Consider the following 25644-nt stretch of genomic DNA (forward strand, 5'->3'; position numbering starts at 1 on the left):
TGCCCACAGATGGCACCCAAAAATATATATAGCCAACAATTACTTCTACCCCAAGAGCAAGGAGTATTTAGCTAAGGACATCTAGAAAGAACCCTTTTCCTTCTTTCATCAACTCAGTAATTTTGGAGAAATAAACAAGGCTTAGAAAGATGAATTCAGTGGTAGAATTGTGAGGACAGTATCTAGTTGATACCAAGGGTAAATTATTGAATCAAATTTATGGAAAATAATATAGAAGAATCTTTAAGATAATGTGCTACTTGAATCTCTTATATAAGTAAAAATAGCATAAATTCAAAATGTTTTCATAAATGCTACCTCACCAATGTTATATTTTAAACCAGGATGATAAAATCATTAGAGTGAACTTTGCTTCACTCTCTCTTATTTTATGCTTTGGTAAGAGCCACCCTCTTAATAAGTTTTAAGCTTACCATATATAATATTACTAACTATAGGCATGAAGCTGTACAGCAGCTTTCATGAAGTTATTCATCTTGTATAGCTGGAAAATTATTCCTGTTCATTAGTTATTCCCAAATATCCCCCTCCTCAAGTCCTTGGCAATCACCATTTCTACTCTCTTTCTATTTTAGATATTTCATATAATTAGAATCATGTAGAATTTAACCTTCGGTGACTGGTCTGCTTCACTCAGCGTAGTAGCTTCAAGACTAACCCATGTTGTCATATATGACAGGATTTCCATTGTTTCTTTGGCTGTATAGTCTTCTATTATGTGTACTTGTGTGCACCATATTTTATTTATCCATTCATCCCTTGATGGATACTTGAATTAGTTCCTTCCTTTGGCTATTGTGAGTAATTCTACAGTGAGCAAAAGAATGCAAATACTTCTTTGAGATACTAATTTTCATTCTTTTGGAAAAATTTCCAAAAGTGAAATTGTAGGATCATCTACTAGGTAGTTCTATTTTTTATTTTTTGAGGAAACTTCATACTATTTTTATAGTACTTAAAACATTTTACATTTCCACCAACAACATATAAGGGTTACAGTTTCTGTACATTCTTGTCAGCACTTACTTTTCTGTGTATGTGGGTGTATAATAGCCATTGTAACAGGTGTGAGGTGTTGTGGCATGTGGTTTTGATTTGCACTTCCTGGTGATTAATGACATTAGGCATATTTTATGCACTTCTTGGCCATTTGTCTTCATTGGAGAAATGTGTATTCAGGTCCCTTGCCCATTTTTTAATCAGATTATCTTGGTTTTGCTATTGAATCTTAGGAGTTTCATATATATTTTAGATATTAGCCCCTTATCAAATAGACGGTTTTCAAATATTTTCTCCCATTCTGTAGGTTGTGGGTTCACTTTGTTGATTATTTATTTTATTGTACAGAAACTTTTCAGTTTGATATAGCCTCGCTTGTCTCTTTTTGCTTTTATTGCCTGTGCTTTTGGTGTCATATCCAAAAATTTGTTGTGATGAATTTTACATTCATATTTTTAAGACTAGCAATCTGAAAAGGAGACAACATTGAGATTCCTTGAAGAAACAAATTATTTCATAAAATAATTTTGAAACCACTGGATCAGCCAGCGCAGCGGCTCACTTGGCTAATCTTCCGCCTGCGGTGCTGGCACCCCGGGTTCTAGTCCCGGTTGGGGCACCAGATTCTGTCCCAGTTGCTCCTCTTCCAGTCCAGCTCTCTGCTGTGGCCCGGGAGTGCAGTGGAGGATGGCCCAAGTGCTTGGGCCCTACACCCTCATGGGAGACCAGGAGGAAGCACCTGGCTCCTGGCTTCGGATCGACGCAGCGCGCCGGCCGCAGCAGCCATTTAGGGGGTGGACCAACGGAAGGAAGACCTTTCTATCTGTCTCTTTCTCTCACTGTCTAACTCTCCCTGTCCAAAAAAAAAAAAAAAAAAAATGAAACCACTGGATCAGTAACTGATATCATGGTGCAGTGGGTTAAGCCATACCTCACTTTCAATAGGCATCCCCTATTGGAGTGCCAGTTCAAGTCAGCTATTCCCTTCATATCCATCTCCCTGCTAATGCGCTTGGGAAAACAGCAGAAGATTACCCTTGTTCTTGGGTCCCTTCCACCCACATGGGAGACCAGCCTTGAATTCCAGGCTTCTGGCTTCAGCCTGGCCCAGCCCCAGCCATTGTGGCCATTTGGAGAGTGAAACAATGAATGGAAAATCTCTCTGTGTCTTAAAATAAATAATTTTTTTAAATGAAACCACTAGATCATACATATTTCCCCTGTGACAAAAATATAAAAGGTTTAGGGTATCAGAAGTATAATTATACTAATATACCATTTATAAGTAGTTTGCTTCATTTAGCAAGTAGAGGTGTTAATAATAGGAACTAAACATTTCTGACCAAAATTAGTCACCTTTTCACAGAATTAATATCCCCTTTCCCTTTCAACACAACATTCTGAATTATTTTACAGAGTTAACTCTCATAAATTTTACAACGCAATGTAGGGATTTGAGTGTTTTCTACTAGGTAGTTACCCCACTAAATTAAAATTTACTTACAGAAATTATTTGTTTCACCTGGCTTCTTTTCAATTCGGAGAATTAATAAACCATATATTTTATTCTTTACACATAGACTATTTGGAAATCATTATTTATGTTTCTCAGAGGAAACATGACATTTAAAGAAGTATTTAACATTTTTATGAGTGTCAAATTTTATAGAACATCAATTGTGGGATTTCATTGGCAAGTGTCTATCTTTTCATTATTATTATTATTTGAAGGATGGAGTTACAGAGAAAGACACACACACACACACACACAGAGAGAGAGAGAGAGACAGAGAGATATCTTCCATCTTCTATCCACTGGTTCACTCCCTAAGTGGCAGCAATGGCCAGAGCAGGGCCAGGCAAACCAAAAGTCAGGAGCTTCTTCCAGGTCTCCCCCCTGGGTGCAGGGGCCCAAGCACTTGGGCCATCCTCCACTGCCTTCCCATGTGCATTAGTAGGGAGTCAGACAGGAAGTGGAGCAGCAGGGACTGGCACCCCTATAGGATGCCAGCATCGCAGGTGGCAGCTTTATCCACTGCACAACAATAACAGCCGCACAAAGTGTATATTTTATGGTGTGAAAAATAATTTTAAAATTTATAAAAATGTTTAATATTCTGGGACCTAAGAAGCTAAATTAACATCTCCTTTAGGTGATTTGGGTTTTTCTTTATAATGAAGAACGGGAGATATTTATCAGTTTACTAAATCAGTAACATTTGGACAACTTAGTGAACATGACTGATAAGGTAGGCATATTAGTTACCCAAAAATAGATTTAGCCTCCTGATTTTAGGTTATAGTTAGGCAATAGTTAATGTACCCTAAGGAATCTTTGCAGGAGGTTTTTCCATTGAGATCCTATGATCCGTTTTGATTAGAAGATACTGACTTTGACTAAGTCATAACCCTTTGTCTCAAAGATATTTTCCTCTTCTCTCTCTTCATTCCTTCAAGACATGGAGGCTTCCCATTAATATTTAAATTTGTATTGAGACCTGTGTAAGCTTTTAACCTCTCAAGTTAGCACATGAGAGGTTTTGTGGACAATTGCATTGTGACATACAGAGACAGATAATGGCCTTTTTAAGTTGCAAAACCATTTCAGGAATAGATTCTGTATTCTTCGTTTTATCGCTGTTGCTACTTTTCTCCCCACTCTTTTTAGTTCTTTTACATCCTTGAAAATTCTAACTACAGTTGGCTAAAACTTCTTTTTATTTTTTTTAAAGATTTATTTATTTGAGAGGCAGAGTTACAGAGAAAGGGAGAGAGAGAAAGAGAAAGGTCTTCTATCTGCTGATTCACTCCTTAAATGGCTGTAATGGCTAGAACTAGACTGATCCAAAGCCAGGAGCTTCTTCCATGTCTCCCACACAGGTGCAGGGGCCCAAGCATTTGGGCCATCTTCCACTGCTTTCCAAGGCTATGAGCAGGAAGATAGATCAGAAATGAAGCAGCCGAGACTTGAACTGGTGCCATATGGGATGGCAGCACTGCAGGCAGAGCCATAACCTGCTATGCCACAGCACCAGCCTTGAACTAAAACTTCTTAAAACAAAAACAAAACTTCAGTAGACATTTTATTTCTTTCTCATCATAGAAAAAAATCTTGAAAATTGCATTTAGTTAATTGGTTGGTGTATGGCTACTTTGATATCTTATTTTAAATATTTATTGCTCAAATGTTATATTTGCATTAAGCAAACACTTGTCCTGCTGATCAGTAGATAACTTTAAGAATCTGTATATGGGGCCGGCACTGTGGCGTAGTGGGTAAAGCCGCCGCCTCCAGTGCTGGCATCCCATATGGATGCCGGTTTGAGTCCTGGCTGCTCCTCTTCCAATCCCACTCTCTGCTATGGCCTGGAAAAGCGGTGGAAGATAACCCTAGTCCTTGGGCCCCAGCACCCACGTGGGAGACCGAGAAGAAGCTTCTGGCTCCTTGGCTTTGGATAGGCCCAGCTCTGGCCATTGCAGCCAATTGGGGAGTGAACCAGCAGATAGAAGACCTTTTTCTCTCTCTCTCTCTCCCTCTCTGCCTCTGTCTCTCTGTAACTCTACCTTTCAAATAAATAAATAAAAACCTTTTAAAAAAACAGAATCAGTATATAAATATCCAGTTGGAGTCAAAATTTAAGGGTCTCCAAGATTGTTCTGTTGTTCTGTTTTGTTTCGCTTTTTAATAGTTTAGACGCAGAGCAGGTGAAACAGAGAGCTTCCATCCCCTGGTTCGCTCTCCAAATGCCTGCAGTGGCCTAAGCTGCATATTGAAGCCAGGAGCCAGGAATCCAATCCGGGTCTCCCATGTGGATGGCAGGAACCTAATCACTGGAGCCATCCCTGCTGCCTGCCAAGTGTATGTTTGCAGGAATCAGGAGCCAGAGGCAGGCACTCGGATGTGGGACACAGGTGTCCCAATCTGTGTCTTCACCAGCAGATCAGACGCCTATCCCTAGTCTTTTAACCTTTCTCTGAATCACAAAGAGAGTACATTTTGTTAGCACAAATAATATTTCTAAAGAAAGTGAAAAGAAGACCTCAATAGTTTTACCAATGTCTATCATTTATGCACTCCTTATAGAAATTTAAGAAACTAAGTTATGAAAGCATTTTCTTTACCTCTCTCATCTCTCTCTGCCTCATATCCGTGAGATACCAGAACGTAATAGTTTTCTAACTATGTATTATATCTTATACCCACTTGTTTTTCTCTATTTTTATTTTTTTAACCCATTTTCCCTCTGTCTTAAATCATTGTTGCATTTAAGCAGCTAGTTTTTCCAGTTTTGGTGCTTTCTCTGCTCCAGGCCATCTGACGACTATTGCCAGATCAATCTTTGTAAAGCACAGTTACAGTATTTAACCACCCTCACAGGGTCGTACCATTGTCCTTTGTCAGCACTTACAGCTCTTCACGATCTAGTCCTAACCTCCTCTTGGCTCATTTCCCACTTCCTCTTCCTGCACCTTTCATCTCAAAATATGGCAAGACTGTTGTTGGAATGCCCTGTCCTCCTTTCTCTGATTGATAAATTCCTAATCATGCTTGAATAGCTCATTTAAACCATGATTCTTCCATATGGCCTCTCTTGGAATGTATTCCTGTTAGAAATAATCTCACCCTGCCCAAAACTCCATGGCTGCTAATCTCTGTCTCTTTGTGGTTCTTACAGATTCCTAATATCTGGTGTTTTTTCTTAATGTAATGTCTTACATTACATTAATTAATGTCTCTCTACCAGATTGTTCTTATAGAGAACAAGAACTAAGTCTCACTTGTTTTCATGATGCCTCTCCAACTTAGTACTTAGCATAAAGGAGGCTTTCATGAAATATTTGCTGATTGATTGAATAAATAATTTTAAAAACAGACAATTGACACTCTTTTGTTATATATAGGATGATGGTGACCAAGCAGCAAGTGTTGAAGAGCTAGAAAAACAGATTGAAAAACTGAGTAAAGTAAGATTTTTTAACATTAATGTTTACATCTTTTTAAGATTAATGCTTTAAAAATCTGTATTGTATAGGATTAGTTTTTCTGACTGCTAAGTAAAAAGCTTTTTTTTTTCAGTAATTAAAATGAAAAGCTTTAGAAACACCATCACAATTAAACCTTAATAGTTTAAAGCTAAGGTTAAATGCAAAGGTTAATGCCTCCAAAGACATGATATTGAACTTAATCAGAGCTTGTGAAGAAATGATTCTGTATTCTTGAGCTCTTCATATAAACACAATGCAGGCATGATTTTATCCCTTGGAATAAATTACTGAAAAAATTCAGTTGAATTTCAAAGTAAGAGCTTTAGCATCTTTGGTTTTATGTTTATGGATTTTATTTGCATTGGATGGGCAAACTGTACATGTGTACCTTTCATTGGAAACCCAATTTCAATAGAATTAGTGAAATTTAAGATGAACTTTTTGTAAGGAAGAAAAAAATGATTCCTTAACACTATTATGAGATATTTGTGTATTGTATCAACATATTCTTCACAGATCCATCCCAAAATTTAGTCATTTGTGACCTACTTTTATATCATCAGTATAAAAATATGTAAATATAGATTTGGCAAATTATATGTAAACACTGTTACATACTACAAATAATGGAATTGAGCTAATTTGCTTTGGCTCAGTGGTATAGTTGACCACATTTTTTATTATCAACTATAAATATATCTTTAATATAAGATAACTGATAAAACATTTTTATACATGGCAACAAAACTATCCCAGTTATTCTTAAAATGATTTTCATATTATAAATATTACTGAAATTACAGTCAACTATGTAATATTAAGCCCTTTTGTGATCTTTTCCCAGAAATAAATTTATTTGTTCTAAAAGCATAAGCATAAATTTGCTTATATATTAATGTTTAAAGCACTTACCTATAACTTAATATATGCTATTTTTAACAGCAACAGAGTCAGTACAGAAGGAAGCTCTTTGATGCTTCTCACTCATTACGTTCGATGATGTTCGGCCAAGATCGTTACAGACGCCGGTACTGGATTCTTCCCCAGTGTGGGGGAATTTTTGTAGAAGGCATGGAGAGTGGTGAAGGTAGGCACTATTAATCTATGACTACTATGTAGTGTTAAATAAGAGAAATTTTAAAAACTGTTACTTATATATTTTGTGCTTTCACAGTCAAGGCTGCTCTATTGATAAACATTGTGAAACCTTGATTCACTTTCCCTTTGAACTCATAGTAGGTGCCCCTTTTACTGACAGATACTTCCCCTGCCCGTGGCTTTTTCCTACCAGTCTTTCTGACATCAAACATAAGCTATTCTGTCTCTTATTTACTGTATTATAGTAGCTGCTCTATTTCTCTTTCTTGCCATTCTCAAACTTTTCAGCGTATGGTTTATTTAATTTTTTAACAAACATTCCTCCTGACAGTACCCCCTCAGAGGTCACTTGTTTAAATCTAGGATCATTATCATTGTCCTCACTCATTTTGGAGTCTTGCTCATGTTTGGAATTTGTGACTATTTCTTGAATTTTAGGTCGCCCCCAGTCTTCAAAGTTCTACCCTGGGACTATCCTTTTGCTGCCTCATTTCCGTAACATAAACTAGTATAGTGCTTTGTATGCTTAGGTGCTCAGTAGCACTGCTTGAATTGAGTTTTCAGAACTTTAGGTCTGCCCTTTTCCAAATGTCTGACTTCTGATGGTGCCAAAGTGTTATGTCAGTGCCTACAGATTTTGGAATGTTGGTAGTGACCCACAGTTACACATGGTAGCAAAAATGTCTTTGAATACATCTTTTGATTTCTCAGCACTGCAGGAAGCAGAAAGTTATATAAAATCTAATTCACATCATGTAGAGGTTTATGGTTCTTTTGCAAGAGTTTGGTTAGTCCACACTATACCTATAATACTTATAATAGAAATTATAAATAAAGCAGTTGTTTTAAAGCTTTTCCGTTTCAGCAATGGAATCACCCTTTTTAATTGAGAATTTTGTGATCCCTATATCGTGACAAAAACTGATAGATCTGTTTGAGGGAACTCATAGCCTTTCCAAATAGATCTCTGTCCTACACATTTGCTTTCCAATCTGGATGGACCAAGAGTAAACTCTAATTAATATTAGGACTCTGAAAATCAAAGAGTAAACTCTGAACCTTAAAAGTTTAAAAGCGGGGCCAGCACTGTAGCCTAGCAGGTAAAGCCGCCACCTGCAGTTTCGGCATTCCATATTGGCGCTAGTTTGAGTCCCAGATGCTCTACTTCCAATCCAGCTCTCTGCTATGGCCTGGGAAAGCAATAGAAGATGGCTCAGTCCTTGGGCCCCTGCACCCAGGTGCGAGACCCGGAAGAAACTCCTGGCTCCTGGCTTTGGATTGGCACAGCTCCAGCTGGGAAGTGAACCAGCAGATGGAAGACCTCTGTCTGCCTCTGCCTCTCTGTAACTCTGCCTTTAAAATAAATAAATCTTTAAAAAAAAATTTAAAAGCAAAATATTTAGAAGTCTCAAAGCAGGAAGACGCTATATAGCCTCCTTAATATTTTCCACAAGTTTTGATACACATGGCCATCTCTGCCACTGGACTGTGAGCTCTTTGTGAAAGAGACTAATTTACGCAGCAGACCTACACTAAAATAATCTGGGAGCAAAGTAAACATTAGATTGGGGTAAGAAGGAGAAGAGAAGCCCACTGTGAAACCATTCTAATAGCCCAGCTAAAAATTAGAAAAGCCATTAGTGTCAATGTTGTGGCACAGGGGTTAAGCCGCCACTTGTGACATCAGCATCCCATATCAGATCCCCTACTGTGCCTCAGGTGCAGCTCCCTGCTGATGTTCCTGGGGTGGCAGTGGAGGATAGCCCTTGGGAAGTGAACCAGCAGACAGAAGATCTCTGTCCCTCTTTCTGTCACTCTGCCTTTCAAATAAATTAATTGTTGTTTTTAAAAAAGTTAGAGAGGCCCTAAACTCGGGTACAAACAGTTTTGTAAAGATAGAAGGTGAAATGTTGAATGTGGAACTACTATAACAAATTACCTACTATAATGTAAGAAAAGTGGAATAAGAGATAAATTTGATGACTTCATCCTCAGTAGAAAAATTGTGATGCTTGAACAGAATCAGAGAAGGCAAGAGGAGTTGTTTGGAATGGCATTAAATGAAAGTTGAAGTCAAGACTTTGAATTTAAAATGACAAAACTGGGTCACTTGGAGGGGTAGAGCCTGGTAAAGTTCAAAAGCAAAGAAATGCCCTAGTGAGGGTGATTTACTTTTGCTGTAACTAAAATCACCTGAGAAGTTTAAGAGACCAACCTGAATCCTGCCCCAGACCAGTTAAATCTTCAGGTTGAGTAAGGAGTACACCATTCTCAGTCGCCTGAGCCTGTGAACTTGAGGTTATCCAGCACATCAGGTTTTCTCTCAAAAAGTCTGCAGTCACTTTGCACCACTACTTCAGTCAGTTCCTTATTATATCCCTGGATTATCGCAACTGTCCTCAATTTTTGTACATGCAACCCTCCTATTTTGTTCTGTCACCATGATATATCTTTCATCCAAAATCTTAAATGACTTTCTGATGCCTTTAAGATGATGCAGTAAATTTTTACTTTAGCCTACCCTTCAAGATCCTGAAAAATCTGCCCTCACATTCTCTTTAGGTGTTTCCTGATATGAGTTACCCTACACTACTGTATTCATGGTCACTCACCACATGTGTGTTCTCTATGTCTTTTGTAAATAATACTTCTTTCATTATAATGATAATTTACCTTTTCTGCAATTCTAGACAGACCATCTTTTTCCTTTCACAGATTATCTAAATCTGCAACCATCTTTCTTGGTCAAACTCAAATACTAGCCCTTTATAAACTCCCACTTATTTATGTGGAATTAATCTTTAGTATATGGATTCCCCTTTAAAACCAAAGAGTTGCCGGTGCCATGGCTCAATAGGCTAATCCTCCGCCTGCAGCGCCGGCAAACTGGGTTCTAGTCCCAGTCAGGGTGCCGGATTCTGTCCCGGTTGCCCCTCTTCCAGGCCAGCTCTCTGCTATGGCCAGAGAGTACAGTGGAGGATGGCCAAAGTACTTGGGCCCTGCACCCCATGGGAGACCAGGATAAGTGCCTGGCTCCTGCCATTGGATCAGCGTGGTGCGCCGGCCGCAGTGCGCCAGCCGCAGCGGCCATTGGAGGGTGAACCAACGGCAAAAAAAGGAAGACCTTTCTCTCTGTCTCTCTCTCTCAGTGTCCACTCTGCCTGTCAAAAAAACAAAAATAAAAATAACCAAAGAGTTAATTATACCACTAGTTTGGCACATTTATGTATATACTATGACACTTTTTTAAAAAATATTTTCCCTGCCTGGGACTGGGACAGGAAATGTCATATTTGGAGTTAGTACCTCTTGAGACTGATATATACAGGGTAGACCTTGTTATTTAGCACTTTTTTGAAAAAGATTTATTTTATTGGAAATTCAGAATTGAGAAAGAGAGATCTTCCATCCACTGGTTCACTCCCCAGATGGCCAACAAGCCAGAACAGGATCTCAGCCAGGCTGAAGCCTGTTTCATCCAAGTCTCCCAGATAGGTGCAGAGGCCCAGGGACTTGAGCCATCTTCCACTGTTTCCCCAGGTATATTAGTACAAAAATTGGATTGAAAGTACCCGCAGCCAGTACTCGAACTGGCTGCTGGCATCACAGGTGGCAGTTTAACTCACTATGCCACAATGCCAGGCCCAAAGCCTTAAAATTCTCATCTGTACAACCTTTTATTCTCCATGGTGTTAAGCATACTATTTTACATACCATAAACACACTAAAAATATCTTAATTAATATAAATAAAATACAGTTATGTAACACTTAATGATGACAGGGATATGTTCTTAGAAATTTATCTTCAGGTAATTTCATCATTATGTGTACAACACAGTGTACTATGCAATTCTAAATGATATAGCTTCCTACATACCTAGGCTATATATAGGGGGTATATATATATATATATATATAAATAGTATAGCCTGTTGCTCCTAGGGTCATAATGAACAAATCAACATGACATCAAATCAAACACTAGAAAATATTATGCAATCAAGAGACACAGGAAGCAAGGAATGTTGAAGCTGCTGTTGTGTAATGCAGCATACTGTTTCAAGTGAGCATGTTTTTAATTAAAGGAGTACCCTCTAAAATAATGATAAAAGTATAATATAGCAAATTCATACACCATTAACATTGTTGTTTATTATATTGGATATTATGTACTATCTATAATTATATGTTCTATAGTTTTATATGACTGTTAGAGTAGTGAGTTTGTTTATACCAGCATCACAATCATGAGAAATTCATTGCCCTGTGATGTTATAATGTCTATGTCACCAGTAGGTGATAGGAATTTCCAGTCTCATTATAATCTGATGTGACTACTGTTGTATAAGCAGCCTGTAGTTGATGCAAACATCTATGCAACACATAACTGCAACTAAATGTTTTTATGAGGTTCGCAGAATAGCTTGCAGGAGACTTTGTTTTAAGTTTTAGGCCTCTCTGATTAAATAACATCGATTGAATTTGTAGTTATTAGACCCTAGCTTCCCTTTAGGCCCTACCACTTCACCTCTCTGGATCTTGATTTCTGTCTGTACAAAAGAAGAATCTTAATAAGCTCTGATACATTCTTTCATTGTTATAAGGATTGTGTAAAATAGTAGATCTGAATGAGCTACAAAGTGATATAAACATTAATTTAGAATATTGTGGTCATTGCACAATACATGGTGAAAGTCCTAATTTTTCACTTAAAGTTTTTTCCTCATGAAGGGTTTTTTTCATTAATAGATACACATCTGCTATATTATTCTAAGTACTAGGAAGCTATAAAATAAATGGCAAATGTATATACCTTCTTTTTACCTTACAGCTATTTAAAATAGGAGGGGGACCATGATTTAATCAATTATTTAATTTGTGCCTATGTCATGCCTTGTATTAAGTGCTGTGGAGTTGCAGAAGAATCTGTGCCTATTCACAAAGAGTTGGCAATCTGATTAGAAAGACATAGCTTATATGCAGACAAAGAATGAGAGCATATAAATGTGTAATATAAGCAAGTACTGTATCTCAGAGGCAAGGCTGATAAAAATGAATATGTTCCAACTGGTAGAAACTGCAATAAGTAAATGTATATTAAACATTATTACAGTATTAACAGTGTACATTACTTCCTTTCTCATATTCATAATTTTTTGTTTCTTTAAAAGCACAATATATTCTTAATAAGGTTAGCTTTAACACTCTTATATTTAAAGCTTAAATACATGTTTTTAACAAAAATCCTTTTAACAACATGATCATCAATTACTGTTACCTAGAGAAAATATACCTTGGATTACCTCCAAAGAAAAATATATTAGGTTAAATTCATGTTGTATGGGAGCCCATACCATAAACAGTATATGTGGTGCTAATAATAATTCATTAGTGATAGCATTAAGAGCGGAGAAGTAACAAATTACACAGGATCTCCTGAACCCCTATAGTGGTTCTGCAGGAGTATGCAAACTGGACAAGCAGCCAAAGTGCCTTGAGAGACAGCCCTGCTTTCAGGCCACTCTGCATTTTTAGATCCTGTGGATGTAGCTAGCCAGTGTCATCAGAAAGGCAGGCAAGTATCCATCCATTGCTCTATAATATGAACAACACAAACCTTTTCCCAGCCACTTGTCAAAACCATGACCAGTATGCAAAAGGAGACAAATACTGAAGTCTAAAAATTCAGGTCCTGGCAGAGCAAGTAAATTCTTTATCCATTTCTGGTCTTTGACTCCTGGGTGCCAAGGAATTTCAGCCAAGTGGAGGGACCTTTATGAAGTAAATGCAGTGTTCAAAGTATAAACAGCAGAAGGCATCCAGACCAGATGATCTTACATGGTCCCGGCTGAAGGGGGCGATGCAGCTGTCTATCAGAATGCTGTTCCAGAGGCCGCTGCTTGTGATGCCAGCATGCCATATCTTGGAGTGCCAGTTTGGTTCAAGTCCCAGCTGTCCACTTTTGATCCAGCTCCCTGCTACTGTGCCTGGGAAGGTAGCAGCGTGTACTTGGGCACCTGCCACCTTTGTGGGAGACCAGAATGGAGTTCTGGGCTCTTGGCTTTTGCCCGGCCCTGACCTGGCTATTGCAGCCATTTGGAGAGTCAATCAGAAGATGGAAGATCTCTCTCTTTCCTTCCCTTTCTGTCACTCTACCTTTCAAATACATAAAAGTAAACAAATCTTTTTTTTCTTTAAAGAATGCTATTTCAGCATGCTGTACTGTGTGTATAAAAGGGAGTGAGGAACGGTCATACAACCGTGTTAGTCCATCCATTGCTGAGTAGTAGCAGCTATGAAAGTAGTTCCATTGTTTGATTGCATCATATCAGAAAACCCCAATATATAATAGATTATGTCACAGTCTTAATATTATGTATATTATATGCACAAGCCAGAGGCTCAGCAACTCCATAACCAGAAAGGGTGTATGCTGTCAATCTGCTAGAGGAAATCAAATACCCAAGAACTAACAAATGCCATAGAGTCTCTTTGCCTTCCACAGTCATAGAACCTTATAGTTCTGTAGTCAAACAGGGTTAGCCAAATAGGGTTGTTAAATTGTGAACTGATGTTGCTCAGTACCCCTGCCTGAATCTGTTCTTGTATAAGAAATGCAATCGGCCAGCGCTCCAGCTCACTTGGCTAATCCTCCGCCTGCGGCGCTGGTACCCCGGGTTCTAGTCCTAGTTGGGGTTCCGGTTCTGTCACAGCTGCTCCTCTTGCAATCCAGCTCTCTGTTGTGGCCTGGGAAGGCAGTGGAGGAGGGCCCAAGTGCTTGGGCCCTGCACCTGCACGGGAGACCAGAAAGAAGTGCCTGGTTCCTGGCTTCGGATCGGCGCAGCGTGCAGGCCATAGCGGTCATTTGGGGGATGAACAAACGGAAAAGGAAGACTTTTCTCTCTGTCTCTCTTTCTCTCACTATCTAACTCTGTCAAAAAAAAAAAAAAAGAAAGAAAGAAAGAAAGAAAGAAAGAAAGAAAGAAAGAAAGAAAGAAATGCAATCTCTTTTTTCCTTCAAGTGTGCAACATTGCTGCACAACATTGGCAGGTGCTGGTAGTATATGTGGCTTTTGCAGCAAACCTGGTCAACAGATAAAGAAGTTGTCAGCTGAGGTCATAATAAATATGTCCAACTGATGCATAGACTTTTTTTTTGACAAGCAGAGTGGATAGTGAGAGAGACAGACAGAGAGAAAGGTCTTCCTTTGCCATTGGTTCACCCTCCAATGGCCGCCACAGCAGGTGCACTGCAGCCGGCGCACCACGCTGATCCAAAGGCAGGAGCCAGGTGCTTCTCCTGGTCTCCCATGGGGTGCAGGGCCCAAGCACTTGGGCCATCCTCCACTGCACTCCCTGGCCACAGCAGAGAGCTGGCCTGGAAGAGGGGCAACCGGGACAGAATCCGGCACCCCGACTGGACTAGAACCTGGTATGCCTTCGCTGCCAGGTGGAGGATTAGCCTATTGAGCCGCAGCGCCGGCTAGATGCATACACTTGTGTCTGCAGGATCTAAACATCCCAGTATTCCCAAGCAAGTTATGCAAACTGATAAAGTAATAACTAGAGATCACATGGAAGGTCTGAAAACCTTTGCAGTGATTGTGAATCTAGTCTTTTGGCCACAAACTGTACCAATTCCATACCCCCATAGAGCAACTGGTGTGCCAGAGCTCTTTTGTGCTCTATAACAGTAGATCCTTGGTCTCTCATTTCCATCAAGCCCATAAATGCTTGAGGCTCTTCTTGGCAGCACAGTGATATGTGGAGTACATGGTTAGTGATCCCTTGGATGTGACCTCAGGAGATGGAGCCCAAATGCAGACCTCCTTAAGTTTGAAAAAGCTCATATCAGAGAACAAAGAAGCCTGGCTTCAGGATTTGAATCAAACTCATGAAGTAGAGCTGATGATTGAGTCTTCTTGCCACAAATCCTATTTCAAAAGTCAAGATGATGTAGACTATTTCCCACTGCTGTATTCTACAAATCCTCTTTTTTTTTTTCTTAAGTAGCAGACAGACAGAGTTCAATCTGCTGGTTCCCTCCCGACATGCCAACAACAGCTGGGCAGGGCTGGAGTCAAGGCCAGATCCAGGAGCCAGGAATGTAATTCAGGTCTCCATGTGAGTGGCAGTAGCCCAATACTTGGGCCATTGCTTCTGCCTTACAGTGTCTTCATTGGCAGGAAGTTGGAGTCAGGAGCTGGAGCTGGGAATCAAATGCAGACATATCTATATGGGATGCGGGCATCTAAGCCACTAGGCTAAACACTCACTCATTTCCAATTCCTTTTTTGAAGAGTCTAGAGTCTGTGAGACCTTACCATGCAGTTTGCCAGAATGAGGTTTAATAGCCCTAATTTCTAAAGAGATTCCTCCCCAGGAAACTTCTCCACCTAATCTTCTCGATACTCCTCCTCTTCTAGCAATCATTCAAGCCTGTGACCCTTTTGATATTCCTCACATCTCACATGTGTGCCTTCCACAGTGTAAGTAGCTCTTGCAAGTTTATTAAAAGGACCACACTCTAGGATTAGGCACACTACCTCAATGTCTGTCTTTTTTTATTTTTTATTTTTTGACAGGCAGAGTTAGACAGTGAGAGAAAGAGAGACAGACAGAAAGGTCTTCCTTTCCGTTGGTTCACCCCTCGAATGGCTGCTACGGCCGGTGCTGCGCTGTTCCGAAGCCAGGAGCCAGGCGCTTCCTCCTGGTCTCCCATGCAGGTGCAGGGCCGAAGCACTTGGGCCATCCTCCACTGCCTTCCCGCGCCACAGCAGAGAGCTGGACTAGAAGAGGAGCAACCGTGACAGAACCGGCACCCCAACTGGGACTAGAACCTGGGGTGCCAGCGTCACAGGCAAAGGATTAGCCAAGTGAGCTGCAGCACTGGCCCTCAATTTCTGTCTTATCGTCGCTTCTGTTTGTGAGCAACATCACATTTATTGATGTGAAGGAGACTTCAGAAGTCTAGCCCATCTATCTGTTCCCTTTTTTCTATCTTTCTTTTTAGTTAGGGCAGAAACCTATGCCACTCATTAGGGTCTCTCATTCCATTTCCTCCCTCAGATAGGGATCGCATGATCTGAAAGAACTACTTCAGTCCTAACATTGCCTCCCAGGTGAAAGAATAAAATCAAAGTTCCTACCACCTAGGAGGACCTGCTAGCACAGTAGCTTTTTCAGAGCAGCTGCATTTCTGGATCAAGTCTAGGTCTCATGCAGGAATCTCTAGAAGGAGTGAGTATGCAGCCTAGCAGATAAGATGCCCATGTCCCACATCCAAGTGCCTGGGTTCAATTCCTGGCTCTGCCTCTTGACTCTAGCTTCCTGCTAATGCAGACCCCAGGAGGCAGCACATGATAGTTCAAGTCGTTGGGTTCCTGCCATCCACATTGGAGACCTGGATTGCTTTTGCAGCTCCCAGGTTTGACCTGACCCAATCTTGGCCATTGGGAGTATATGGAGAATGAACTGAATATGGAACTTCTCTGTCCTTCTTTCTCTCTAAAAAATGAAGAAGAATCACCCAGATGGGGATTTGTATTACCAGGGACACCAAGTAACTCTTTTAGAAATAGAGAAGCAACATCTGCCCCAGTGTTAATAGATAATCCAGACTGACCATTCCTTACAGGGGTATGTGTTTTCTCTTTCTCAGCTTCATCTTGTCCCCTCGTCACACAAACAAGAAAGCTTATTTTTATGGTGGCAGATCTGTTGTGAGAACCTAACCCTTGCGCTATGTACTACTAGATTTACTCCTACTGGTCTTTTCACCTGGGCTCCTGAATAACATGCCTCAAAATAACTGACTTCCTGTCCACACCAACCAGATGCTTCATATATATTTTAACAGAGAAACAGTGGGAGTTTGCTATCACCCTTTCTGGTTCACTCTTTCTCTTAGGACTCATGAAAATTGCTAAACTGCGGGCCAGCAATGCGGTGTAGCAGGTTAAACTGCTGCCTGTGATGCTAGCATCCCATATCAGGGCATTGGTTTGAGTCCCAACTGCTCTGCTTGCAATCTAGCTCCCTGCTAATGTGCCTGGGAAAGCGGCAGAAGAATGGCCCAGGTGCTTGGGCCCCTGCACCCACATGGGAGAACAGATGGAGTTCAGGCTCCTGGCTTCAGCCTGGCTTAGCTGGGGTCATTGCAGACATTTGGGAAGAGAACCAGCAGATGGAAGATATCTCTCTCTGTCTCTCTCTCCTTCTCCTCCACTCCCATCACTCTTCCTTTCAAATAAATAAATTAATTTCAAATAAATAAATAAATCTGAGTGATTCTGAAGAAACTCAAGGAGACAAATGCTTTTTCCTATAGAATAATTCTCTTTTTTTACTTTTCTCTACTTTGAGTTTTTTGTTGTTGTTGTTGTTGTTTTTTCTGTCCACTCTTAAGATTTTCCTGATCATTGGTTCTGAGTACTTTGATTGTGGTATATGTTAGGGCCTGAAGTTTGTTGTTTCTTGGATCTGTGGGTTTATAATTTTTGCCAAATTTGGGAGTGATTTTCAGATTTTTTTCACACACAATGTTCCCTGCTAATTCTGCTATCAGTTCTGACTGATTGATTTTTCTAATTATATGTCATACTTTCCTGCTTCTTTGCATGCCTACTAAGTGTTGGTTTTTGGCAAAGATTGTGTTACCTAGTTCGGTCCTGGATTTTTTTTTTCATTCCTGTAAGTATTCTGGGGCTTTGTTTAACTGAGACACAGCCAGGTCACTTGGGGAAAATTTGATCCTTTCAAGTCTTGCATTTAACATTTTTTAGGCAGAACTACAACAGTGCTCAGTCTAGGTCTGAGGCACAGCAGACTGAAGTTAAATCCTACTGAGTACTGTGCCTAATGCTTGTGGGTGTTGAGCTTTCTGCATCTGGTTGGTAGGCACAGACGTGTTTCCTAGCTAGTGTGAGCACCGGGCATGGCCCACTGTGATCCTTTCAGATGTATTTTTCTTGGCCTCAGCTTCCTTGTGCATGATGGCTAATCACGCCTCTGCTGAGTACGCAGGGGATCCCTCTGCAGGTCTCTGGAGTTGTCTCTGCAGTTCTTTCCTCTCAGAATGCGCTCCCAGGTGCTCTCGCCACGTAGGTTTCCCTGGGCTCTCAGTTCCATTTCCTCATCTCAAGCAGTTTGCCAGGCTCCACCTGGATTCTTCTGTGCTGTGGCCCAAAGCAGTCTGCTGGCGCCATGGGAGGGCTTGCTGCATTTGTTTTCCATCTTTGTTATTTGATCCCCAGTTTTTTGCAAACTATTGTTTCATGAATTTTCTGTTTTTGGTTGTTTTACACAAGAGGGTAAATCTAGTCCTTGGTACTCTATATTAGTCTGACATATAATCTGACATGCAGAATTTTAGTTTCTATTAGGAACTATTTTCAAGAGAATGATATGAGAGCTATTTGAAACATTAAAGACTAAATAATGATATACCCATACAATATAATGTTATGCAGCTGATTTAAAAAACGAAGTATGCTTTTAAATTTTGCCTTAGAAAGCTCTCTAATATATATTGTTTCTGAAAATATTAAATTTATCCTTTTATGTCCTTCAAGGAATATTTATTGAGCTCCTGTTTTATAGCAGCAACTATGTTATGCATTTGGGATCCAGTAATAAGCAAGACCGGCATTGCTGTGCCTTTTAGTAGAGCTCATTGATTTAAATTCTAATGTGTAGATATGGAGGGAATCGAAAATAAACATTATCATGTATAATGATAAGTTCTGTAAAGAAAAAAATACAAAATGATACTGTGAGATGAATGGGAGGGGGACCCTGTTTTATATGTGGTGACGGAGGAAATCTGAAGAAATGACACTTAATCCGAGACATGAAGGATAAGCAGCCAGTCAGCAAAACAGTGTCCCAGCCAGAGGGAGTGGCAAGTACAAAGGCCCTGAGAAAGGAGAAAATATGTTTGAGAAAAGTTTTCAAGGACAGGGGTTGTGTAGAGGGCAGAGAGATTTTCAGGAACCAGATCATAGACAGTGTTGCAGGCGTTGGTCAGAAGTTTGGATTTATTCTAAATTGTAGAAAAGTAAATATTCATTTATCTAATAGTACAAAGTGATGACATAGATAGAGGATATAATATTTCTGGAGTGGTATATATACATGATTAATCATGGTTACACCCTACCAAAGAATAGCAATAGAGGCTGTGAGGGGAGCAGGGGTGAAAGGGCTTTACTGTATACCCTTCACCACTGACTCCTTTACCCTGAATGTGTATTACTCTTCAAATTGAATAAAATAGTAGACTTCTATTTTTAAAGAAGTACATATAAGTTATTTTTAAAATGTTAGGTAGACTATGAACTAGAAGTTCACAAAGAAATATCAATAAAGTTATAAAAAAAAATTTGGCCTCACTAGTAATTACAAATAATGCAGTATAGATTTTCATCTCCCAGATATTGGCTAAGATCAAAAATATTATTAGGATCCAGTTTTGCTGGGAATGTAGGCCAACAGTGTTCTCCTGTACTTCTGATAGGTGCCTATATTGGTCCAGAGTTTTTAGAGGGCAGTTGGACAATGTTTCAAAAACCCTAGGGGTTGGATTGTGGTGTAGGGCATGCCAGCATCCCATACGGGTGCCCATTTGAGTCCTCCACTTCCCACCCAACTCCCTGCTGATGTGCCTGGGAAGGCAGCAGAAGATGGCCCAAGTCCTTGGGCCCCTGCCACCCAGGTGGGAGACCCAGATGAAGCTGCTGGCTCCTGACTTCAGCCTAGCCCAGCCCTGGCCTATGTGACCATTTGGGGAGCGAACCAGTGGATGGAAGATTTCTGTGAGTGTGTCTCTTCTCCTCTCTCTGTAACTCTTTCAAAAAAATAAATAAATCTTAAAAAAAAAAAAACTTCCAAAAGGACTTTGACTTTGGAAATGTATCCTAAGGAAGTGAACAGAAATTTTAAAGTTCTAAGATGCAGATGCAGGGTCATTCATCATTTACAGCATTGTTTATAGTAGGGGATAATTGGGCCCTGTTGATGTCTATCGGAAGAAGATTCATTTTTTAATTAGGATATAGTCCATTGAATACTCTGTAACCATTAAAATTTATTATGTGGTTGTATGTTTATTTATATGTTAAGATATGTACAGAGTATTAGTCAGGAAAACAAATTGGAATAGTATGTTTATGAGGGATTTTGAAAAATTCATAGAAAATGGAATTTAAAGTTGTTTATTTTAATGCACAAAAATTTGAAATCTATATGTAGTGTTTTCATGATATGCATTTTCCATGAATTTTTGAAGATCCCTTATATAATATGATTTTTTTAATAGTTCTACAGCTGTTAAGTGTATTTGTATTACACAGACAATTTCTGGAAGATTTATTTTAAAATGTTAGCAGTAAATTTTGCTGTTAATAGTAAGATCTCTTTATATTTTAATTTTATATAATGAATATATGTTAATTTCCCAATGAGGAAAAACTAATTTATAAAAAAGGGTAATGTGTGGACTAGTAGGTAATCTAGAAATATTTAAATATTTATACATATAATTTAATAGTGATACAATTTAATTTCAGTGTTGGTTTCATCTGTTATAACTTATTATATACTTTTCTGTTTTGTAGGACTAGAAGAAATTGCAAAAGAAAGAGAAAAACTAAAAAAAGCAGAAAGTGTCCAAGTCAAAGAAGAAATGTTTGAGACATCTGGGGACTCTTTAAATTATTCAAATACAGATCACTGTGAACAAAAGGAAGATTTTAAGGAAAAAGATAACACAAATCTGTTTCTTCAGAAACCTGGCTCTTTCTCCAAATTAAGCAAGCTTTTGGAAGTTGCCAAGATGCCTCCTGAGTCAGAGGTCATGAACCCTAAACCAAATGTTAGTGCAAACGGTTGCACATTGTCTTATCAAAGCAGTGGAAAACATTCAACAGGCAGCAGTCAATCAACAGCCACACAAAGCAATGTGGAAAAGACAGACTCTAATAATCTGTTTAATACTGGCTCAAGTGGTCCAGGGAAGTTCTACAGCCCTCTCCCCAACGACCAGTTGTTAAAAACGCTAACTGAAAAGAATAGACAGTGGTTCAGCCTTTTGCCAAGAACACCTTGTGATGACACATCACTTACCCATGCTGATGTACCAACTGCTTCTGTGACTCCTCAGTCTCAGCCACCATCCAAGTCTCCTTCACCTGCCCCAGCCCCTCTTCTTGGATCATCTTCTACTCAGAATCCTGCTGGTCTAAACCCATTTGCTTTGTCACCTCTTCAGGTTGTTACTGATACCTGTAACTCATTTTTATGCTACTTTATTTAATCTTCGAGCTGTGAAGATTTTCATTCAAGGGGGCTCAGTTGAATAGTTAAAATAATCCAGTTTGAAAACCGAAGCAAGTCAGAATTTGTGCACCCAGGCTTCTTTAGAACTACTGATTTCTAGCCTTTATCTAAGTCTGCTGTCACTAGTTTTTGTTTGTTTGTTTGTTTGTTTTTTGACAGGTAGAGTTAGACAGTGAGAGAGAGAGAGAGAAACAGAGAGAAAGGTCTTCCTTCCGTTGGTTCACCCCCAAAATGGCCACTACGGCCGGCGCTGTGTCGATCTGATGGCATGAGCCTGGTGCTTCTCCTGGTCTCCCATGGGGTGCAGGACCCAAGTACTTGGGCCATCCTCCACTGCATTCCCGGGCCACAGCAGAGAGCTGGCCTGGAAGAGGGGCAACCGGGACAGAATCCAGCACCCCAACCGGGACTAGAACTTGGGGTGCCGGTGCCACAGGCGGAGGATTAGCCTAGTAAGCCATGGTGCCAGCCTTCTGTCACTAGTTTTTAACTTATTACTGCTACAGTATATCTAAAAGGGAAACTACTTTGGGAAGCAAATGAAAACATGCAATTTAACGTTGTTAGTGATATATTTAGTTTTCTCTGATTGTGATAAAGGAAATAATATCATTTTGGAATTTAAAAAATAATTTCAGACTCTATATGTTTTTCCTAACTTCTTTGTAAATGTTTTCATTTTGCAGATGAAAAGTGGAGTATCTGTTATGGGACTTCAGTTTTGTGGGTGGCCCACTAGCGTGCTTACTTCCAATATTCCATTTACATCGCCCTTACCTAGTCTGGGATCCGGGCTGGGGTTATCAGAAGGAAATGGTAGTTCATTTTTGACTTCCAACGCTGCTTCAAGTAAAAGTGAATCTCCAGTACCACAGAATGAAAAGATGTCTTCAGTTCAACCTGCAGCTGTTGAAGTAGCAAAACCAGTAGATTTTCCTAGTCCAAAACCTATTCCAGAAGGTAGGTACATGGAGGTGGTTTATAGCCACTTATTCTGTTCCATTATTGTGAACTCTCATAACTGAATCTTCGGTGGTTTTATATACGGTTAACAAATCTTTCAATTTGTATTGTGCCATAATTTCCCGTTAAATATTTATGGGTTAGGCATTTGGCCTAGCCATCCAGATGCTGGTTGAGATGCATGCATGCTCTTCCAGAGCACCCAGCTCTGCTTCTCATTCCAGCTCCCTCCCAATGCACGTCTTGGGAGGCGGAGACGATAGTTCAAGTAGTTGAGTCTCTGTCACCCATGCGGAGACCTGATTTGAGTTCTGGCTCCCTGTTTCAATCCTGCTCAACCCTGCCAATACAGGCATTTGGGGAATAAATAGCAGATGGAGATCACTTTGTGTGTGTCAGTCTCTCTCTCTCTCCTTCCCTCCCTCCCTCCTTCCTACCTTTCCTCTCGCCTTCCCTGCCTTTCTCCCTTCCTGTCTCTTCTGTCCCTCCCCCTCTCAAATTAATAAAGAATTGTTAAAGAATTTAAAAGATCTACATATTTATGTTGACTTAGAGATGCAGTTTGGTTGGTGGAGAATTATTGACCCAGAGGACCTAAAAACTTTGCTCAAAGTGCTGCATCTCAGAGGAATAAGAGAAAAGGCATTACAGAAACAAATTCAGAAGCACTTGGATTATATTACTCAAGCCTGCATCAAAAATAAGGATGGTACGTACCTAGAAGAGATTTCTGCTCTCTTGCCTAGTTAATGAGAATCAATTCTTTTCTCCCTAAACATATTTTAGCATGTCTTATTCTTATTACTAGTGTCTTCTACTTTGTTCAGCAAACAATGACTATTTATGTTTCTTAAATTGATATTATTTTCTTATAATTTTTGTGCCTACCAGATATATAGTTTCTTAGAAAGAGCGTTTCTGTTCTTAAGAATAAGCTGCCAGCATGTGCACATGCACCTGTGTATGGGAAGTCAGATGTACAGGATTCCCCTGGAATTCATTCACTTGATGGAAGAAATCACTGAGGTGAAAAACTTAATGAAAGTGGATTTTAAAATTAATTTCTTTTCAAATATAGTTGCTATTATTGAATTAAATGAAAATGAAGAAAACCAGGTAACTCGGGATATTGTGGAGAACTGGTCGGTAGAAGAACAAGCAATGGAAATGGATCTGAGTATCCTTCAACAGGTAGAAGATCTAGAAAGGAGAGTTGCATCAGCAAGTTTGCAAGTAAAGGTAAAACTGACTTTGAATAAAACCTGTTTTTAGGATAATGGAAGGTAACTAATATTTATTACATCTAAATGTTTTCAGTTTATCTCCAGTAATTCTCAAAATGATCCTGAATTAATTTCTCATCTTACAGGTAAGGAAACAGGCTTACAGTAAGTAACCTACCAATGGTCATATAGTAAGTGGCTGAAGGTGGATTCCAACCAAGTCTGTCAGACTCCAGAGCCATTGTTCTTTTTACCAAATCCTACTGCCTCCTTAATGGCATTCAGAAATTCTTTCTGCTATGCAGTTCTCTACCACAAACAGAATGTCATAGTTTTCTGTGTGATAAATATGTTAGTTAGAACACTCCTACTTTAGTGTTCCATAGAGGACCAGGAGCTACCTTGTACACAGCCATGTTATATGCTAGACTGTTATCCCGTGTGGTTTAAATTGGGAGCACAAAAGGGATGTATCCAAATACATGACTTACTAGGTACACAGACACATGTGCACACACCCTATATATATGAGTCCATGTATGTAGTCTTTATTTATAAGTTTACTAGGCATTGCCATGTCACAGGAAGTAGTCAGAACTGGCTCTCAATGAACAAACAAAAAGACAGCTTTACCTCTGTGTCAGAATTTTTGGTTTTGTTAAGAAGTGTGTAGAAGTCTTCTCAGTTGACAGTAAGGTGATAGCTCGGAGAACAAGCAGATAGTTAATAAGTAAGCACATAATAAACAGGTGCATCCAAAGGTGGAGAAAATTTATTCTCTGTGTCATTTGGTTTGATGTTTCGTGATTTATTTAGAATGAAAAATGTATGGCAGAGTACTCTCCTAGCCAAGAATTAAACTTTTACTTCCTAATTAGTTTAGCATAATCACTTGGACACTTTTAAAGATCTCCAAAAATGCTGTTTTATAGAGCTAATAAGATATTCCTCTCATACCCCAAACACAGTTACTAATTGTGGGGAGCAATCCGGACTAGACTAAGTTACTCGAATTAGGACTTATTCTATGCATCTGCTCTCCCACAATATGGCGCTGGGAGAGAAGTAAACAGCTTCCGCACAGCTGCCTCCAGTTCAACTGATAAACTGTAGGACTTGCTCCTGATTGGAGGAGAGCAGCGTACTCGGCGTGTGGGCAGCCGAGTTAGGATTGGCGGAGGAGGACTATAAAGGAGGAGAGAGACGGCATGCACCGGGAACATCTATGGGGAACATCTAAGGGAACCCGTGCAGCCCCCGAGAGAACCGGCCGGCGGTGTGCCGCTCCCCTGCGGAAGTGGGGAATGCGGCCAGGGGGAACTTCCCTTCCACGGAGGTGGAAGGGATAGTAGCCAACCCGGGAAGAACCAGCAGCAAACCCGGGGAGGGCTGAGCAGACAGAAAGAGCAGCGCAGGGTCCTGTGTCGTTCCTCCACGAAGAGGGGGAGCGACACTAATGTTGGGAAGCAAAAATGTTTCATTTGCTGAAACTATTGTGCTAACAAACTATATGCCTCCTCCTCCTGGTACTGTAATACAATATAAAAATGCCTCATTTCCCTGGCATCTTCAACAAATGAACTCTTCCACAAAGTTAATTTTCTGAAGAAATGAAAATTATTCCATTTAGTGCCATAATTTTTAACATGTATTTTGAATCTCTTATGTTACACATTTCACTGCTTTCTTAAACTGAGAGTAATGGGTATAATTTAAATTATCTTGGTGACACAGGATAATCAGGATGAAGACCAATTATTAGACAGTGATTCCCTTGGGAAACACAAAGAGGTTTATTTTCCCCCATATGTGAATGATTTTAGTGTGCTTTGCTATTTAAACTATTACGTTTGCTTTCTATCATCTGTCCTCTCACATGATCAGTTGTGACTACTTGCTAAGCTAAATATGACTGGTTCTGTTCTCCTCCAACTTTTTCCCACCTAATTTGCCAATTCTAACTGACTGATATGGGAAAGCACATCACCAAGCTATTTAAAATTACGTCTCAAGTT

The 25644-nt window shown here is 39.8% G+C and overlaps 1 protein-coding gene across 50 annotated transcripts in view; it reads left to right on the plus strand.

The window, feature by feature from the left end:
* Positions 1-25644, plus strand: part of BAZ2B (bromodomain adjacent to zinc finger domain 2B) — a 456715-nt gene that overhangs the window by 405164 nt on the left and 25907 nt on the right. For all 50 annotated transcript variants that reach the window (XM_070070785.1, XM_070070790.1, XM_070070796.1 and 47 more), the window contains 6 exons: positions 5923-5985; positions 6949-7093; positions 20723-21375; positions 22130-22403; positions 22960-23115; positions 23485-23645. In XM_070070785.1, coding sequence (XP_069926886.1) covers positions 5923-5985; positions 6949-7093; positions 20723-21375; positions 22130-22403; positions 22960-23115; positions 23485-23645 — 1452 coding nt within the window. The remainder of the gene's footprint in view (positions 1-5922; positions 5986-6948; positions 7094-20722; positions 21376-22129; positions 22404-22959; positions 23116-23484; positions 23646-25644) is intronic.

Source organism: Oryctolagus cuniculus, chromosome 3 (assembly GCF_964237555.1).
Source record: "Oryctolagus cuniculus chromosome 3, mOryCun1.1, whole genome shotgun sequence".
Classification (NCBI taxonomy): Eukaryota; Metazoa; Chordata; class Mammalia; order Lagomorpha; family Leporidae; genus Oryctolagus; species Oryctolagus cuniculus.